At 36.2% G+C, this 14,996-nt stretch overlaps 1 protein-coding gene across 1 annotated transcript; it reads right to left on the bottom strand.

The window, feature by feature from the left end:
• Nucleotides 1-4,810: 4,810 nt before the first annotated feature.
• Nucleotides 4,811-10,333, bottom strand: trhra (thyrotropin-releasing hormone receptor a). The gene is made up of 2 exons (XM_052577678.1): nucleotides 8,569-10,333; nucleotides 4,811-7,131 (listed from the first exon to the last, which is right to left on the bottom strand). Exons 1-2 carry the CDS (start codon nucleotides 9,346-9,348, stop codon nucleotides 6,700-6,702), a joined length of 1,212 nt encoding a protein of 403 aa, XP_052433638.1. The 5' UTR covers nucleotides 9,349-10,333; the 3' UTR covers nucleotides 4,811-6,699.
• Nucleotides 10,334-14,996: the final 4,663 nt, after the last annotated feature.

Genomic DNA, 14,996 nt, shown 5'->3' with positions numbered 1-14,996 from the left:
TAATTTTATGCACAGTTGAGGCAGAAACATCTGCTCAATCTCTCATCCTACAATATATCATAAACACACTAGGTGAAGTGTTGCCTGACAAGCTGTGACGAATTCTGAGATAATCCACAGAGAACTTTCGCTGCTTGATTTCCTATCCATAATGAGAGCAGTTTGATTTAAAAACAATTATTGAGGCATTTTATATGATCAAGCTAATTTTTCATTGATTCAACAAGTAGAGCTTGGGTTTTAAACCAATATGTGTATGGTTTGAGCACTTCTGGGCTGTAAACACCTGGACTGTTCCCAGGGCCTATTTTGTGACCACATGATTACTGACTAGCTATGACATTGTTTATTACTGAATTAGTATGCCTGAAAACAGTACAGCTACTATAAAATGTCACACAATTTCCTTGAAGTACAAAGGACAGCATTTCCATTGATGTCAGGTTTGCGTATATATTTTTTACAGGTTACGGTTAAAACAGCCTCACAGGTCAATAGTCACATATGTGTCTCTTTTCACAGCAACACCTTAGAATCAGAGGTATCCTACTTTGAAGAGAGGCCTTAGTGTTCAGCAAGTATGTATAGTATTTGTTCATACTACATTAAGTGGATACCTTCGGTCTGAATTGCACTTATGTTCTTACTTAGCTAGCAAAAGCCAATCAGAGGACACTAGCAATGCAACTTCAACAACCCATTATTATACGGTCTGGACTCAACTGATATCAGGGCAGTGATTGTAGAGCCATTTAAGGTTTTTTGCATAAGCGCATAACATTGTATGAGGCCATTGCTATAAACTGTTCTTTAGATATTCTTAGAATTTCCTTTAAAAATATTGTTAATGTGATATATTTAAGGAATATTGATACTTGAACCTTAAATAGCCCTGAAGTACCAAAATGTAAATTAGTATTGTTTATTTTTTCTTATGACAGCGAGATAAGTTAAGAAATATGTTATCACAGTACGTTATCACAGCACAATATGAGTGAGGAAATCCATTTTTGTATTAAAGGGATAGTTGACCAAAAAGTCATAATTCATCCTCATATGATTCCAAACCCCAGACTCTCTTTTTTTCCCCTCTCATTTTGAAAAACAATGTTTTTAACCCCACTGACTTTATTAGTATAACTAAAAAGTAAGAAAATCATTCAAGTGTGAAACAACATGAGAATCAGTAAATGATGACAATGTTCATTTTTGGGCCAACTGTTCCTTTGAGAAAGCACTCTGAGAAAGAGGTTACAATATGTATTCTTGTGTTTTGTGTAACTGAATTTAATGAGCTGCATTATAATAAGAAATGGGCAGAGATAACACTAATGCTTCAGTGAGTTTGTGAGTGAGGCTTTGTGTTGACCAGCCCAAGATGAGCTGAAGTGAGGCAGACGCAAAAGGAATAAATCACCCAAAAATACAATTTGTTAAAAATGTACCTACCCTCAGGCCATCCAAGACGTAGATTAGTTTGTTTTATCATCAGATCAGATCTGAAGAAATGTAGCATTAATTTACTTTCTCACCAACGGATCCTCTGCAGTGAATGGGTGCCGCAAGAATGAGCATCCAAACAGTTGATAAAAACATCACAATAATTCACAAGCAACCCTCATGTGAAAGTGAAAGTCATGACATTTGCTAAGACATGGTAACCTATACTAAGTATTGATGATCTGTATTTAACCCATCTAAGTGCGCACACACAGCAGTGTGTAGTGAACACACACCGGAGCAGTGGGCAGCTATAGAACCAGCACCCGGGGAGCATCTGGGGGTTCAATGCCTTGCTCAAGGGCACTTCAGCCATGGGCATTGAGGGTGGAAGAGAGCGCTGTTCATTCACTCCCTCCCACCTACAACTCCTGACAGCACAGACTGTGACACAGACTTGATCCTGCAGCCTTCTGGTTACAAGTGCAACTCTCTAACCATTAGTTAGTAAGAAACAAATACATGAAAAAAACAAGCAAAAAAAGTCAATTCACATGGACAGCCTCTCACATTAACATTTTTTGGTAGTAAATGCTTAATCTTATTTGGACAGTACAACTTTCTTTTCTCTGAAGAAAGCAATATCAGTATAGAACCTGGAGCAACAGAGTTGTGTGGATTACTTGTGTATTATCATGATCTTTCAATCAGCTGTTTGGACTCATTCACTGCAGAGAATCCATTGGTGAGAGAAAATCATCTAATTTCTCCAAATCTGTTCAGGTGAAGAAACAATTTCATCTACATATTGGATCCCCTGAGGGTGAATACATTTCAGCTCAACTATTTTAAGGGGCATACAGACATTTGATGTATTTAAAGTTAACTTTTTTTTTTCTAGGTCAATTTGATATTTTAAAATATATTTTTGGTCTGTTGTGTTTGTTGTAAAATCCATGAGACATAAATAGAATGTGACAAGTTTAAGGCATTGCTTGAAATATCTAAGATCCCAGGTTTCAGCTACATCTGTGGATCATTTTTAATATTTAACAGCTTTCATTTTAAAATCTGCATGATTTTATTTACACGTGTTGTAAATCTGACAAATACAAGGCCAATAAAAAAAATAATAAAAAAATACAAGGCTAACAATAATTAGATTTGAACAGAAATTGCAGTTCCAGTTACATATACTGTAATTGAATGTTAAGTTTGGCAATTTAGTCATGGAGAGTTGACATTTTTATGTGGGCATTTGTGTCACTGCCGTTTTTTTGTTATGTTTTGTTTGGACTGCAAAAATGTACATGCCATGCCAACGGGTCTCTCTGTCTATTGTTCTGTGTTCCACCATGCGGCCTGTGGGAGTTTAAAACATTGATTTTCATAAGTTGTCTCATTTGCAGTAGCAAACAGTTTTTTTTTTTCTTAAGTCAATATTTGTTAAACATATAAGAAACCAAACTGTTAATGTGTATCCTTGTAAAATCTGGAAAGGTTTATTTGCAGCATGCCAAACACCTGATGCTCACTGGTTGTCCTTGTGTTTGATAGATCACTATGTTTTGAATAAGCACTTAGTATGAACAGCAATTCAATTGTAGCACAGACTCTTTATTCAGAGGCTATGATGTTATACAATGCAGCATCCTAAAATAGAAGTGGAGTGTACGTTATCTCCAGTGGGTCAAGTGTTGACATAAGAGCATGAGGCTGAACTGGGCTAGAGCTGTTTACACTAATCAGCCCTGTCCAGCCGAGCTCTTTTGCTGACTCTTATGTCAAGAGACCACTGGTTCAGATTAACATTCGCTCATTCTCACCACATCTGACTCGGGACTAATGCTGGATGCATTTGTTTGTGTCTTTTTGGCCCCAGGCACACAAGCCAATGTGTCTTGGTGCAGAAACCCAGCTGGTACATGGAGCCAAATAGAAAGTGTAAAATAAAATGTGGAAAAATTAAGAAATATAATCAAAGAATGTATATGTTTTATATTTTATAGGCTGTAAACAAAACAAAGAATATTAAAGTGTTTTATAAGAACACGCTTTTCAGTATTTCTAATTCAAAATGTAGCATTGCATTCAAAGAGTTGCCATTTCTTTATGATATTTGTGAAATGTACCTACGATTTCTGAGTGAAAATTGTTTCTACACCATGTTTGATGCTTTACACAGATCAATTCCTGCTTTACGTTTTTTTAGCTTTATATCACATCAAAAGTAATTTTCTCACTCAGTATTGTGGTTTTATTAACCAGCACATTGTTACAATAAGACAGATTTACTTGAGATGCTAAATGACATTTTTAATTGTTTTCTGAAAAATATATTAAACATTGAGGTATCAAAAATTTGTTGTATTAGTTGTATGCTTAGAACAAGAAAATCAATAAATGCCACTGCGGTATGAATAATAAATGTAAAGGTTTACAGACAAGTATAATTTTCTTACTCCCATTAGTAGATATCCTTGGTTTAATCATAAATAAGACTAAATATCTCATGTCATTTTGTATCTTGATTTAAGAATATTTAAACAAGGTTTATAAAGCTAGAATAGAATCGAAAATTGTTTGAGTTAAGAATAACACGAGTGAACAATTAATGACAGAATTTCCATAAAACAAAAAACTTTTGCAACGTCATGCTCAAATAAGCCAATTATATTTCACTTGCGATTGCAACCACTCTAACAAGTGAAGTTATTGACGTAATTTCGGGAGGAGTATGACGATCTAATCTTCCAATTAATATCCAAGTATAAAAACAGCCTCTTACCACTTATATAATCTCTCTGAGCCCTCCATTGCAGACATTAAGCCAAATCCGTTTACCACTAATGCTAAGATTATATGGGCACAAGAACTTGTGAATGTTTGTTAGCGCTCTTTAATTTATTGCCCCTTATAAATTACTTCGTTGATAACCCACTTCTCTACATGGAGTGTTGATTTATTGTTATTGGAGGGCAGGAGGGAATGGTAATAAATGGCTGTTCAAGCTCTTCCTCTAGAGTTTTACATCTGTCTTCTATCTGATCATCCACCTTGCATCGGGGCTCCAATGGCTGGATAGTTTAGTGAGGGTCAGGACTGCTTTTGCAATGGAATGGGCCTGACAGGCAGGAGTTTGACCGGGACACTCATAATCTCATAAACAAATGTGAATTTTTGTCACTGGCTAATTTGCGACAAAATACAGTGTCCAAGGGATGATTTAGAGGAAATGAGCTGGAATCCATTTGATTGGATTTATGTTGCCAGATTATTGTTATGAAATACTCATACATTACAGCTTCCCATTAGCATGATATCTGACTAACATTTAGATGAAATCAAATCAGGCAAAGAGGAATTTCCCAAACATTTACTATCAGTTTATTTGAAACAACAACTGTACAAAATACAAATACAAAACATGTTTTAAAACATCAAGAAAGGCTATTTAAACATTAATAATGAGCAAATATTACCACCGCACACTGTTTTTGTTTACATCACAATAGCTGTACATTTCATTCACTAAAGTGTTCACTGAAAAAAAACATAAGTGTGCAGTTCAAGTTGTGTTAGGTTTAAAATCTCACATCACAATCTATGTCCATGTATATTTCAAGTACTGAAAACAACAGATAGAGTTGAAACATGTTGCTTTTTCAGGGAGAGAGATATCAAAACATATTTACAGCAGAAAATAATTCTTAAATTACCTTCCTATCCATTACATCACGATGATGCGAAAGGTACAGACATCCAAAATCACAGATTATCTTCATCGCCTTCTTAATTTTGCAGTTTATCATATGCAAAATTGAGCTCAGCTAGGAAATCTCAGTGCCAGCGTGAGCATCAGAAAGATCTGTGAGAAAACATCAGCTTCAGCTGATGATGAACACAATATACAAACTAGAGTAAAAAACTGTCTGTTGTTTTGTCATATATATATATAATGACAAAAACAACAGAATGACAAAAACAACAGACAGTTGTTTACTCTAGTTTTAGACTGATACATTTGGAAAGTGGGGGTGAATTGTGACTGAAATGCTAAAATTAAGGGCTTGAATATGTAACACCCATAAAATTAAGGTCTCGGCTCTAGATGTACTATGGTATTTTAAGTCTTATAATGGTGTCATTTTATACCCCTTTGCAAAAGAAAGTATCTCTGGGCAGGATATTTCTCTACAATGTAATATTGAGCTTACAATTGAAACAAATGAGAGCCAAGAAGTAATCAACCATCCATTTTTTCTGATCGCAGTGACTGACAATGTGACAACTGTTCCTGGAACAGGTTTTCCAGAGTGATTATTGGCCATGATACAGGTAGCTGTGGCCACAGAGACCACTGGCCATCTCTTTGAGTCCACAGATACAAATATTCTGACTTGTAGTGCCAAAGAATTCACCCCTCAGCTCACACTAGGCCTACACGATTTTAGAGGAAAATGTAATTGTGATTTTATTTTGGCAGTGCGAAGGAGCCAAATGGAGCATTCTGTTTTCTGTTTACTCTTTAATAGCCAGCTTATAAGTGCTTCTTGTTACAGTTTGGGAAAATGCTTGGTGCATGGTTTGTTCTCGAATGCATGCAGCCACCCAAACTAAGCATATGCAAAAACGCGTTTGTGTAGAGAAGTTTTACTGCAAAGCAAGCCACTTTGAGATACTGAAAACACTGCCACAAGCTGCTCACGTTTAACAACACAGTGTTTAACTTGACACAGGCCATTCGGGACATGCCACTCGCAAGTGTCTTACTTTTCAATGGAGATACACGGAAACTGGCAAAATGTGACAAGTGGTACTTTTGCAATCAATTTTGCTTCTTTTGTAGGCATGGCTCTTGAAACATGCAACTCTTGTATTAACTGAATCAAATCGCAGCCAAATCACAATTGCAGACTTTATTTCAATTAACCGTGCAGTCTAGCTCACACACTCAATCATCTCCAAATCAATACTGTCTCTGAATAATGTTCAATCATCCATCCAATTGTCTGTCAGTCCTCACCAATGATTGCCTCAGGAGCATTACGTCACCTGCACAGACTGGATAAGACCTATTTTGGTTTTGAACTAATATATAAGTTTAGGTTATGGATAAGTTATGAATAAATCTGCTTTGTTTCGAATGAGTCAATGATTGTCAAAATGCTGTTTCCATGTGGCAGCCAATCCAATAGGCCACTGAGACACTGTGAAAATGCTAATTAAGCACCTTAGTCAAACACACCAACCAAGGATCTAAGCATTAGCCAATGTGTCTTTACAAGCTAGTGAGGACTCTTTAAATGACAGCCTCTTTCTCTCAGGCAGAAGCTCTTCGGCGGCTCCACGTATGTCGTCTAGCTCTGTGGTATAGTGGTCTGGGCTTTCTCCATTGGAGGTCTCCTTGATGACGCTGTATGTGAGGGCCACGCTATACGTGGGGGGCTTCTCGGAGCGCTGGGGACCACAATGGCAGAGCTTGTGGAAGGCAGCGCGGAACTTCTGAGACATGGCATTGTAGATGATAGGGTTGATGGCGCTGTTCAAGTAGATGCAGAGACGGCAGAACAGAAGGAACCAGGTGTCCAGATAGGCCTTCTTGAGGAAGGAGTTGACCACCACCAGCGTCCGATAGGGCATCCACAGCACAGCGAAGAGGATCACCACCACTGCCAGCATCTTTGTCACCTACAGCAAAGAGGATGACAGAAGTTTTCAGTTATGTATGTAACTCTCTGATCCCTAATAATTATATATATTTTTAAACAAAAATCCTCTTTAATCTCATTTTAATAAATCTATTAAAAAAATGATAAAATACTGTATTTATTTTATTATATATTATTACAAGCCTCAACTGTTTAAGTTAAAAATTGGTAATTTATTGTATAACATTAATACTCAGTTTTACATATTTATATTGCTGATTTAATACTGATTATTGTGTAAGGTTAATGTATTTGAATATGAGTGACTATGGACTAGCAGGACACCTGTTTTCTTATTAGGGAGGTACCAGCATGCTCATTTTAATTTCTCACTCCATCTTGAGCATTTGCAACAGTATAAACATGATTGTCACGGTACAGCTGTTGTATTGTTTGCCAGATTATTCCAGCACCATAACATGTCATGGTTCATTTATTGTAGAGATTTGCTTCATGGGTTTAAAAATAATTTTATAAAGGTCATGAGAGGTGTGTTTTTTCACCATGTTTGGACAAGTCAAAGAGCCCTAGGGCAACAACACCACCACAAGTGCAGTCGCTCCAAGTTTATCAGAAGCTGTCTGGCTTCACTATGCATCTGGACCTTTACCTGCTCGAGGCTATGTGAGCATCACAACACTTAACATTTCTCAAATAATCAGCAAACGCCTGTGTTCTGGATCACAAATGTTTCCCGCACTTCTGTTCACCTCAACGCAGCTACCGAATCTATACAGCGAGACCAGCGTAGGTCGAATGAGCCGGCCCTTTAATGTGAATCAAGTATTAGAATCTCGAACAAGTGACTCGGATGATTCGGCTCTTTAAAAACATACAGCGCCCAGTACAACCACTGCAGTTTCCCAATCAAATGAGATTTTCAGGAAATCAAACAAACTCTTTTTAAAGGAATCGCGAGATCGTCAGACTTGAAACAAGTGTAGTTTGTTTCCTGACCTCGCGAAATGATAGATTGGGCTATTAGTCTTGTTAGATATAATATTAATCTTGTTGTAATGAGCGTATAAATTGAATTAATTAAATGTCTCACTTTTTTGTATTGATATTTCTATTCAATTTATAGTTAGGAAGAAATGTTTTAACTCCATGTGTATCCCCTCTAAAACTTTTTTAAAAATAATTAAAAAAAGGAACATTTTTGCAAGAATTGTGGAATTTATTTTTGATTGTTTAGATTTGCAACAGACTGTCCTGTCCGAAGGAACAAAATGAATATTATGGATGTATTCATTCATTCTAATATTGATGAATGTATCACAAATGAAAAATTCCACCAATCAAAAACGAGAAATAACGATATCCGATCCAAACCAGTGAATGCTAGAACAAGCGCAACATTACGCACAGAAGAAAACTTATTTCTGCACAAACTAAGGAGATAAAATCAGCACCTTACCTGTCTCCGAGAAGCAGCAGTTGTGTTGCTGGATGAACTCCTGGAGTTCCCATGCACGGACGACTCCTTTTTCCAGTTTCTTCGACTTTCCTTGGGATCCGACGGGAGTGGGTTGAGAAAAAGAATCCTTGCGATCATTCCGTATAAAACAGTGGCCAGCAAAAGCGGAATAACGTAAAACACGGCATAATCTGTGAAATATATTGGCAAATACAGGTTTCGAGATACTTTGTAGGCGCATGTCACGAGGACAGCGTTCTCATAAACGTCCTCTTTCGTGTCGGAAAGATAAAACCACATAACGCAATAGAGGGACGTTAAAACCCAAACGAGAACAATGATCTTTTTGGCTCGGGAGAGGGTGCACATAAACTGCGCTTTTATTGGGTGGCAAATGGCGATGTAGCGTTCGATGGTGAAGGCTGTAATGGAGCAGGAGGACGCGTTGATGCCCAGGTACTGAAAATAAGTGATGGAGAGGCACCCAACATATCCGTACACCCAGTGGCCACCGAACAGACTCTCGGTGATGTTGGGCAGCCCGGCTGCAGTCAGGACCATGAGGTCGGCAACTGCCAGACTCACCAAATAGCAGTTGGTTGGGGTACGCATGTGCTTGGTCGTTAAGACCACAAGAATGACCATAACATTGCCAATAATTCCAACTCCACAAATAAGAATCACTAATAAGATGCTAGCGACCTTGTATTCGATACTATAATCAGTCCATATCGTAGCATGAGTCCCGTTGTTCAGTTTTAATAAAGTGCTGTTCTCCATGCTCCACTTGGTTTGGATTTCTCCTTTGCGCAATAAAAATAAATAAATAAAAATCACTTCTTAGCTCTCAAAAAGGTCATGTTTCAACATTCCAGCGAAATAAAAATTTTTCAAGTTAAAATCTGTGCAGTTTAAAATGTCCTTCTGGAATAAAACACCGCTCACAGACTTTAGATCTCAGAGATGCAAATTAAAGCGTTTGCGTTTGGTGCACAGCCAAGAATGTGTCCGTGGTAATTTGTGTGATATATAAAAATCCTGTCTCTGGCGTGCATAACGGCAGAGAGCTGACAGAGGTGTTGCACCGCCCAGGTCTGCACAGGATGATATGGTCTCTCAAAACCCCTGTAACCCATACGAGACCGAGAGCGTCAGTAAGGGCAGGTTGTGCGGTGCGTAATGCCGCAGCAGCAAGCAAGAGAGGAAGTGTCTCCAAAACACGGTCTGCTCGATTATAGGTTTCTTGGCTAAACTGCCAAAAAAACAATTACAGGCCCATTTCACATTCTAATTACAGTGTTCCTCTGCAATATGGTGTTTGTTTAAAAGCCAGTTTGCTCTGGGTATATCAGAACTGATAGTGATTGTTTTAGGGGGTTTGTTTCAAGGATTGTGATAAGGTAACAGATTGATCCAAGCCCAGGAAGACTGGCTAAATTTGATTTCACCTGCAGAATGCAAGAGGTTACACCCTAAGGAGAGCTAGTATTGACACCTAACTGAGTCTACTGAGGACGCACAGGTCTTAACAATCTTAAGTATAGGCCTATTTATGTGGCAGAAAAATCAATTTGATTCATATTTTGAGTTTTGTGCATTGCGCTATAATGTATACTAGCATTTGACAATGTATTTGTAAACAGGTCAGTTGAAATTAAATTTTTAAGAAAGTGGACAAAAAGCTAGTTTTATGTATAAAAAGGCTTTAACTTTGGAGCATTAAATGTCCTTTCACACATTGTTTTTATACAGTGGTTCAAACCAAGATAACCATACCAAACGATATACTAATCATCGATGCGCCAGAGAAACAGATTTAGAATTCTGCCTTTGAACTTCCGTTTTTGCGGTATCTGTTGAAGAGTAATTAGATGGCGAATTGGAATTACATTTCAAAGGGTTATCGAAAGTTATCATGAGCATTGTGATGTTCGAGGCGGATTTAATAACAAATGTCAGTAGGCCGAACATTTTATAACAAGCGGTTCATTCATACATTTGTAGAACTGTACCTTCATGCTGTGTAAATGCAAACCGAAGAAAGAATTCAACGACCGCAGCTGAAAGTCATTCCATCGATTTAGTTTATGTTTGATTGGCGTGAGATTTTTTAGGTTGGTTCATTTTTGCTCATTATAAATGTGTTGCTAAATGTTTATGTGTGTGTTTGTGTGCATTTGTTTTTGTGACATCAGGACACAACTCTTTATAATGACATGGGTATGACACGGGTATGACACAGGTATTACAAGGAGAGGGTGTCTTATGAGGACATAACCCATGTCCCCATTTTTCAAAACACTTATAAATCATACAGAATGAGTTTTTTTTTTTTTTTTTTTTTGAAAAAGTATAAATGCACAAAGTTTCCTGTGAGGGTTAGGGTTAGGTGTAGGGTTGGGGAAGGGCGATAAAATATAGTTTCTAGAGTATAACAACCATTACGCCTATGGGATGTCCCCACTTTTCACAAAAACAAACGCGCGGGTGCGTGTGTACGTGCGTGTGTGCGTGCGTGTGTCTGTGTGTGTGTGCTCGTTTTTGTGACATATCAGGACACAACTCTGTATAATGACATGGGTATGACACAGGTATTACAAGGAGAGGGTGACTTATCGGGACATAACCCATGTCCACATTTTTCAAAACGCCTATAAATCATACAGAATGAGTGTTTTTTTTTTTTTTTTTTTTTTTTTAGAAAGTATAAATGCACAAGGTTTCCAGTGAGGGTTAGGGTTAGGTGTAGGGTTGGTGAAGGGCGATAGAAAATACAGTTTGTAAAGTATAAAAACCATTACACCTATGGGATGTCCCCACTTTTCACAAAAACAAACGTGTGTGTGTGTTAAAAACATTTTCATTTTACACCATAAAGGATATTACAGACAGAATGTACAAGTCCTTCCACTTTTCCATTATGCGAAAGGTCAGATCTATTTGTAGAGTTTATGGCTGTATCTGACGGTCATAAAGACATAATCCATTATGGCCATCTTTAAAAATATCAACAACATTTCAGTAGGAGCTTCATGCAGTAAAGTGTTTTTTCAGCTCTTTCTAGACCTTTGCAAGTGTACACGAGCGTAGAAATATGGAAGCAAGGTCTGACAGCTTTTCTCATTTATTATTTGTTTAAAAGTTCTAGATAGATAATTAATTGTTTGTACAATATATTTGCAACCATAGATTATCTTCATATAGATAATCGCCCATTACCTTATGTAAAGTAAATGTTTGACTTTTCACACACTTCTTTGCACGATTAGTCTTTGACTGCCATCTTGTGGACTTGTTGAATTACCACACAAATAGTCCCTAAAATCTTGAAAAAAAAAAAAAAAAAAAAACAGATTCATAAAAGATTTTTTATCACTCTTAAAAATACTGTTGGGACATTTTACATTACATTACAATGACCAAGATGGACATTTTTACGTACTAGGATGAGTCCTATTGCAGTGTATATTTGATTTGCATCCCATAACAATCCAATACCAGTTCCTACTTTATCTAAACTCTGCTCATCTATGGTTTGGCACAAATTATGAGATGAATAAAATCTGGAAGCTATTCTTCATCAAATCTCCTTGAGAAAGATACAAAGGAGCCCATATTGCACTGATCAAAGTTAACTTCCTGTAATGGTTCATCACCCAACTTCTACTCTGAAAACAACAAGCATAGCCTTTGAGAGATCTGAGAGATTATCAAAGCTGAGACTCACGAGTTTATGAATATGGGAGCATGACAAGCATTCATAAAGACGGCTGTGATTTCATCATTTGTTATGGAAATGTAATGAATAATTCATCGTCTGCAGGACTGTATAAATCATTCATTCTCTAATTGAATTTGATTTCAGCAAACTTCAGAATTGAAAACACTATGATGTTGTTCTGCTCTTAATCCGACACGATGCCAGCAGACCACTCAAAGCTTGGCAGCCAGCATCTCAAAGGAATAAATAAAATTTCTGGCTGCGACTCAGGAATCTCTAATTTTCCTAATGACAAGAGTCCGTAATGACAAGATCTCCCATCCAAAAGGCTGTGCACACAATGAGGTGAAACCAGTCGTTATTGGCTGCAAAAAGAGTACATTCATATCAGAAAAAAAATTAGATGAGTGCAGGTAGTTGGTGCTGACGACACTGACCCATTACCACAAATTAAATTTATTACAATATTTGATTCTCAGCTCTTATTCTATAGAAACCTTTTTGTCAATTAAAACTGTGGGATAGTGGATGTTGTGTTGTTATAATGTAAAATGTATAAGGATGAGCTCATATTAAGATACAAGCAAAACATTATTTTCCCCTTTGAGTCACTATTTTCCATGACTTTCAAAGATGTTTAGTAATTAAAAGAGCTGTCCATCATTCTGTCTCTTTCAGTCATGTCCTTAAAAACATTTCTCCTCCACATGCCCTAAACTTTCTGTCTTATACTGTGTGTATTTAAGAGGCTTAAGAGTTTAGAGTGGTCTTTTTCAGAGTATTATTCCTCTTTTTTTCTTTATTTAAGAGCTTTATTTCAGACATATACCTCGTTAATCTGAGACTTTATTCAGAATAGCACACTACCATACTATTCTTTAATGCTGCAGTATATAATGTGCTCACTATACATATTTTTTATATGCCCAGTTTCCAGCATGATTGTTGAACTGAAATATCAGTTGTGATTCTGTTTCTCTTTCATTTTTAATAATTGAAAATAAATGATTCATCTGACTGCAAAACCTTGATGACATTTTTATGCAAAATTGCATAATATCAAGATGATATTTGGAAGCCACTTGCTATTAAAATACAATTTGAGTTCATGAGGTCATTGGCGTTATTTTAGTTCTATTTATAAACTTTAATATTTTTATTAATAAATAATATTTTGAATTAGCTTTTATTTTTTTAATTTTAGTTCAAGTTTAAGTCATTTTGCAATGTACTTTTACCGTTTTTATTAGTTTTTAATATTTATATATTTCAATTTGACAATGTAGCTTAATTTTGTATATACTTTTTGACATGAAATAATGCCTACTGTTTCATTTACTATTTTAATCAGTATTAAGTATATACTGCACAGTATTCATTAAGTACTAAGCTAGTATTCCATTCTGAACATAGCTTAAAATGCAGAACTTCTGGATCACATAACATGTGACCTTGGATCTCATCATGTGACATCTTTAGCTTTGTGGGCAGAAGTGATTTCAGCCTGAGCTCAGATGTAATTGAGTCACTGTGCTCAGCACCAAGGACAGCTCCTCCCTTCTCTACCTTCTTGCATTCTTTTACCTTGTCTCTATTATTCACAAAGACACTGTCATTGAGGTTCTAATAACGAATTAAATATTCTCAGCATCTAATCAGTTAAATACAATCCCCAACAATATCCAACACCTCGGCAAACTCTTTTTTTTTTTTTTTTTTTTTTTTTTTTAGTGCTTTTTGTATGTCCTATATCTAATACACTTGCATTCAAAATTTTGGGTCAGTAAGATTTATTGATTATTTATTTGTTTGTTTAAAAAAAATATTTAGCATTAATTTAATCAAAAGTTAAAGATAAAAAAATGCTGTTTTTTTGTTTTATTTTTTACTTATCAAAAACTCTTGGGGGGAAAAAAGCATTCGTTTCCACAAAAATATTAAACAGCACAACCAGTTTCAACACTAATAATATTTTTTTCTTGAGCACAAAATCTGAATATTAAACTGATTTCTGAAGGATCATGTTACACTGAAGACTGGATTAATTGCTGCAGAATCTGTAGCTTTTTCCATCACATGAATAATTTACATTTTAAAATATATAAAAATAGAAAACAGTTATTTTAAATTGTCTAATTTTTCACAATATTATTTTTTACTGTAATTTCTGATCAGATAAAGAAAGAAATTAAAAATAGTATGACCCCAAACTTTTAAACGGTAGTGTAACAGTCCTCTATTCATAGTAATCTGAAATGTTCAAAATCAATGCAAAGTTTTGTTTTCACAGCATGCACACCTGGACTATATAGGTCAGCAGGTATACAGGTGAGTGTCATGTCAGATTATATTCCAAGTTCATTTTCTCTTGGCTCCTTTAGGCTGAAGTGTATGCACGTTAACCTCTGGGAGGCAGCTGGTGAAAATACTAACCTTATTGGCACAGACTGGCAGACAAGTGTCACCACCTGGTTTCACACCTAGGTCTTCCAGGTCCTAGAACAAAGAAATGTTATACTTGTTTGTTTTAATATACTGTAACATCTCAGTATGTGGTTTTTTCAGTTTAGAAATGATCCTGTAAAAAAATTATAATTAGGGACCGTTAGCCCTTTTATTTGCCTTCATTTGTTCTTACATATGCGAGAGCAAAGGTATGTGACTGCAGGTTTGTTGCTGTTAAATTATGTTATTTAGTGTCTACATA

Source organism: Carassius gibelio, chromosome B16 (genome assembly GCF_023724105.1).
Source record: "Carassius gibelio isolate Cgi1373 ecotype wild population from Czech Republic chromosome B16, carGib1.2-hapl.c, whole genome shotgun sequence".
Lineage (NCBI taxonomy): Eukaryota > Metazoa > Chordata > Actinopteri > Cypriniformes > Cyprinidae > Carassius > Carassius gibelio.
This window is presented reverse-complemented; position numbering and strand designations above follow the sequence as displayed.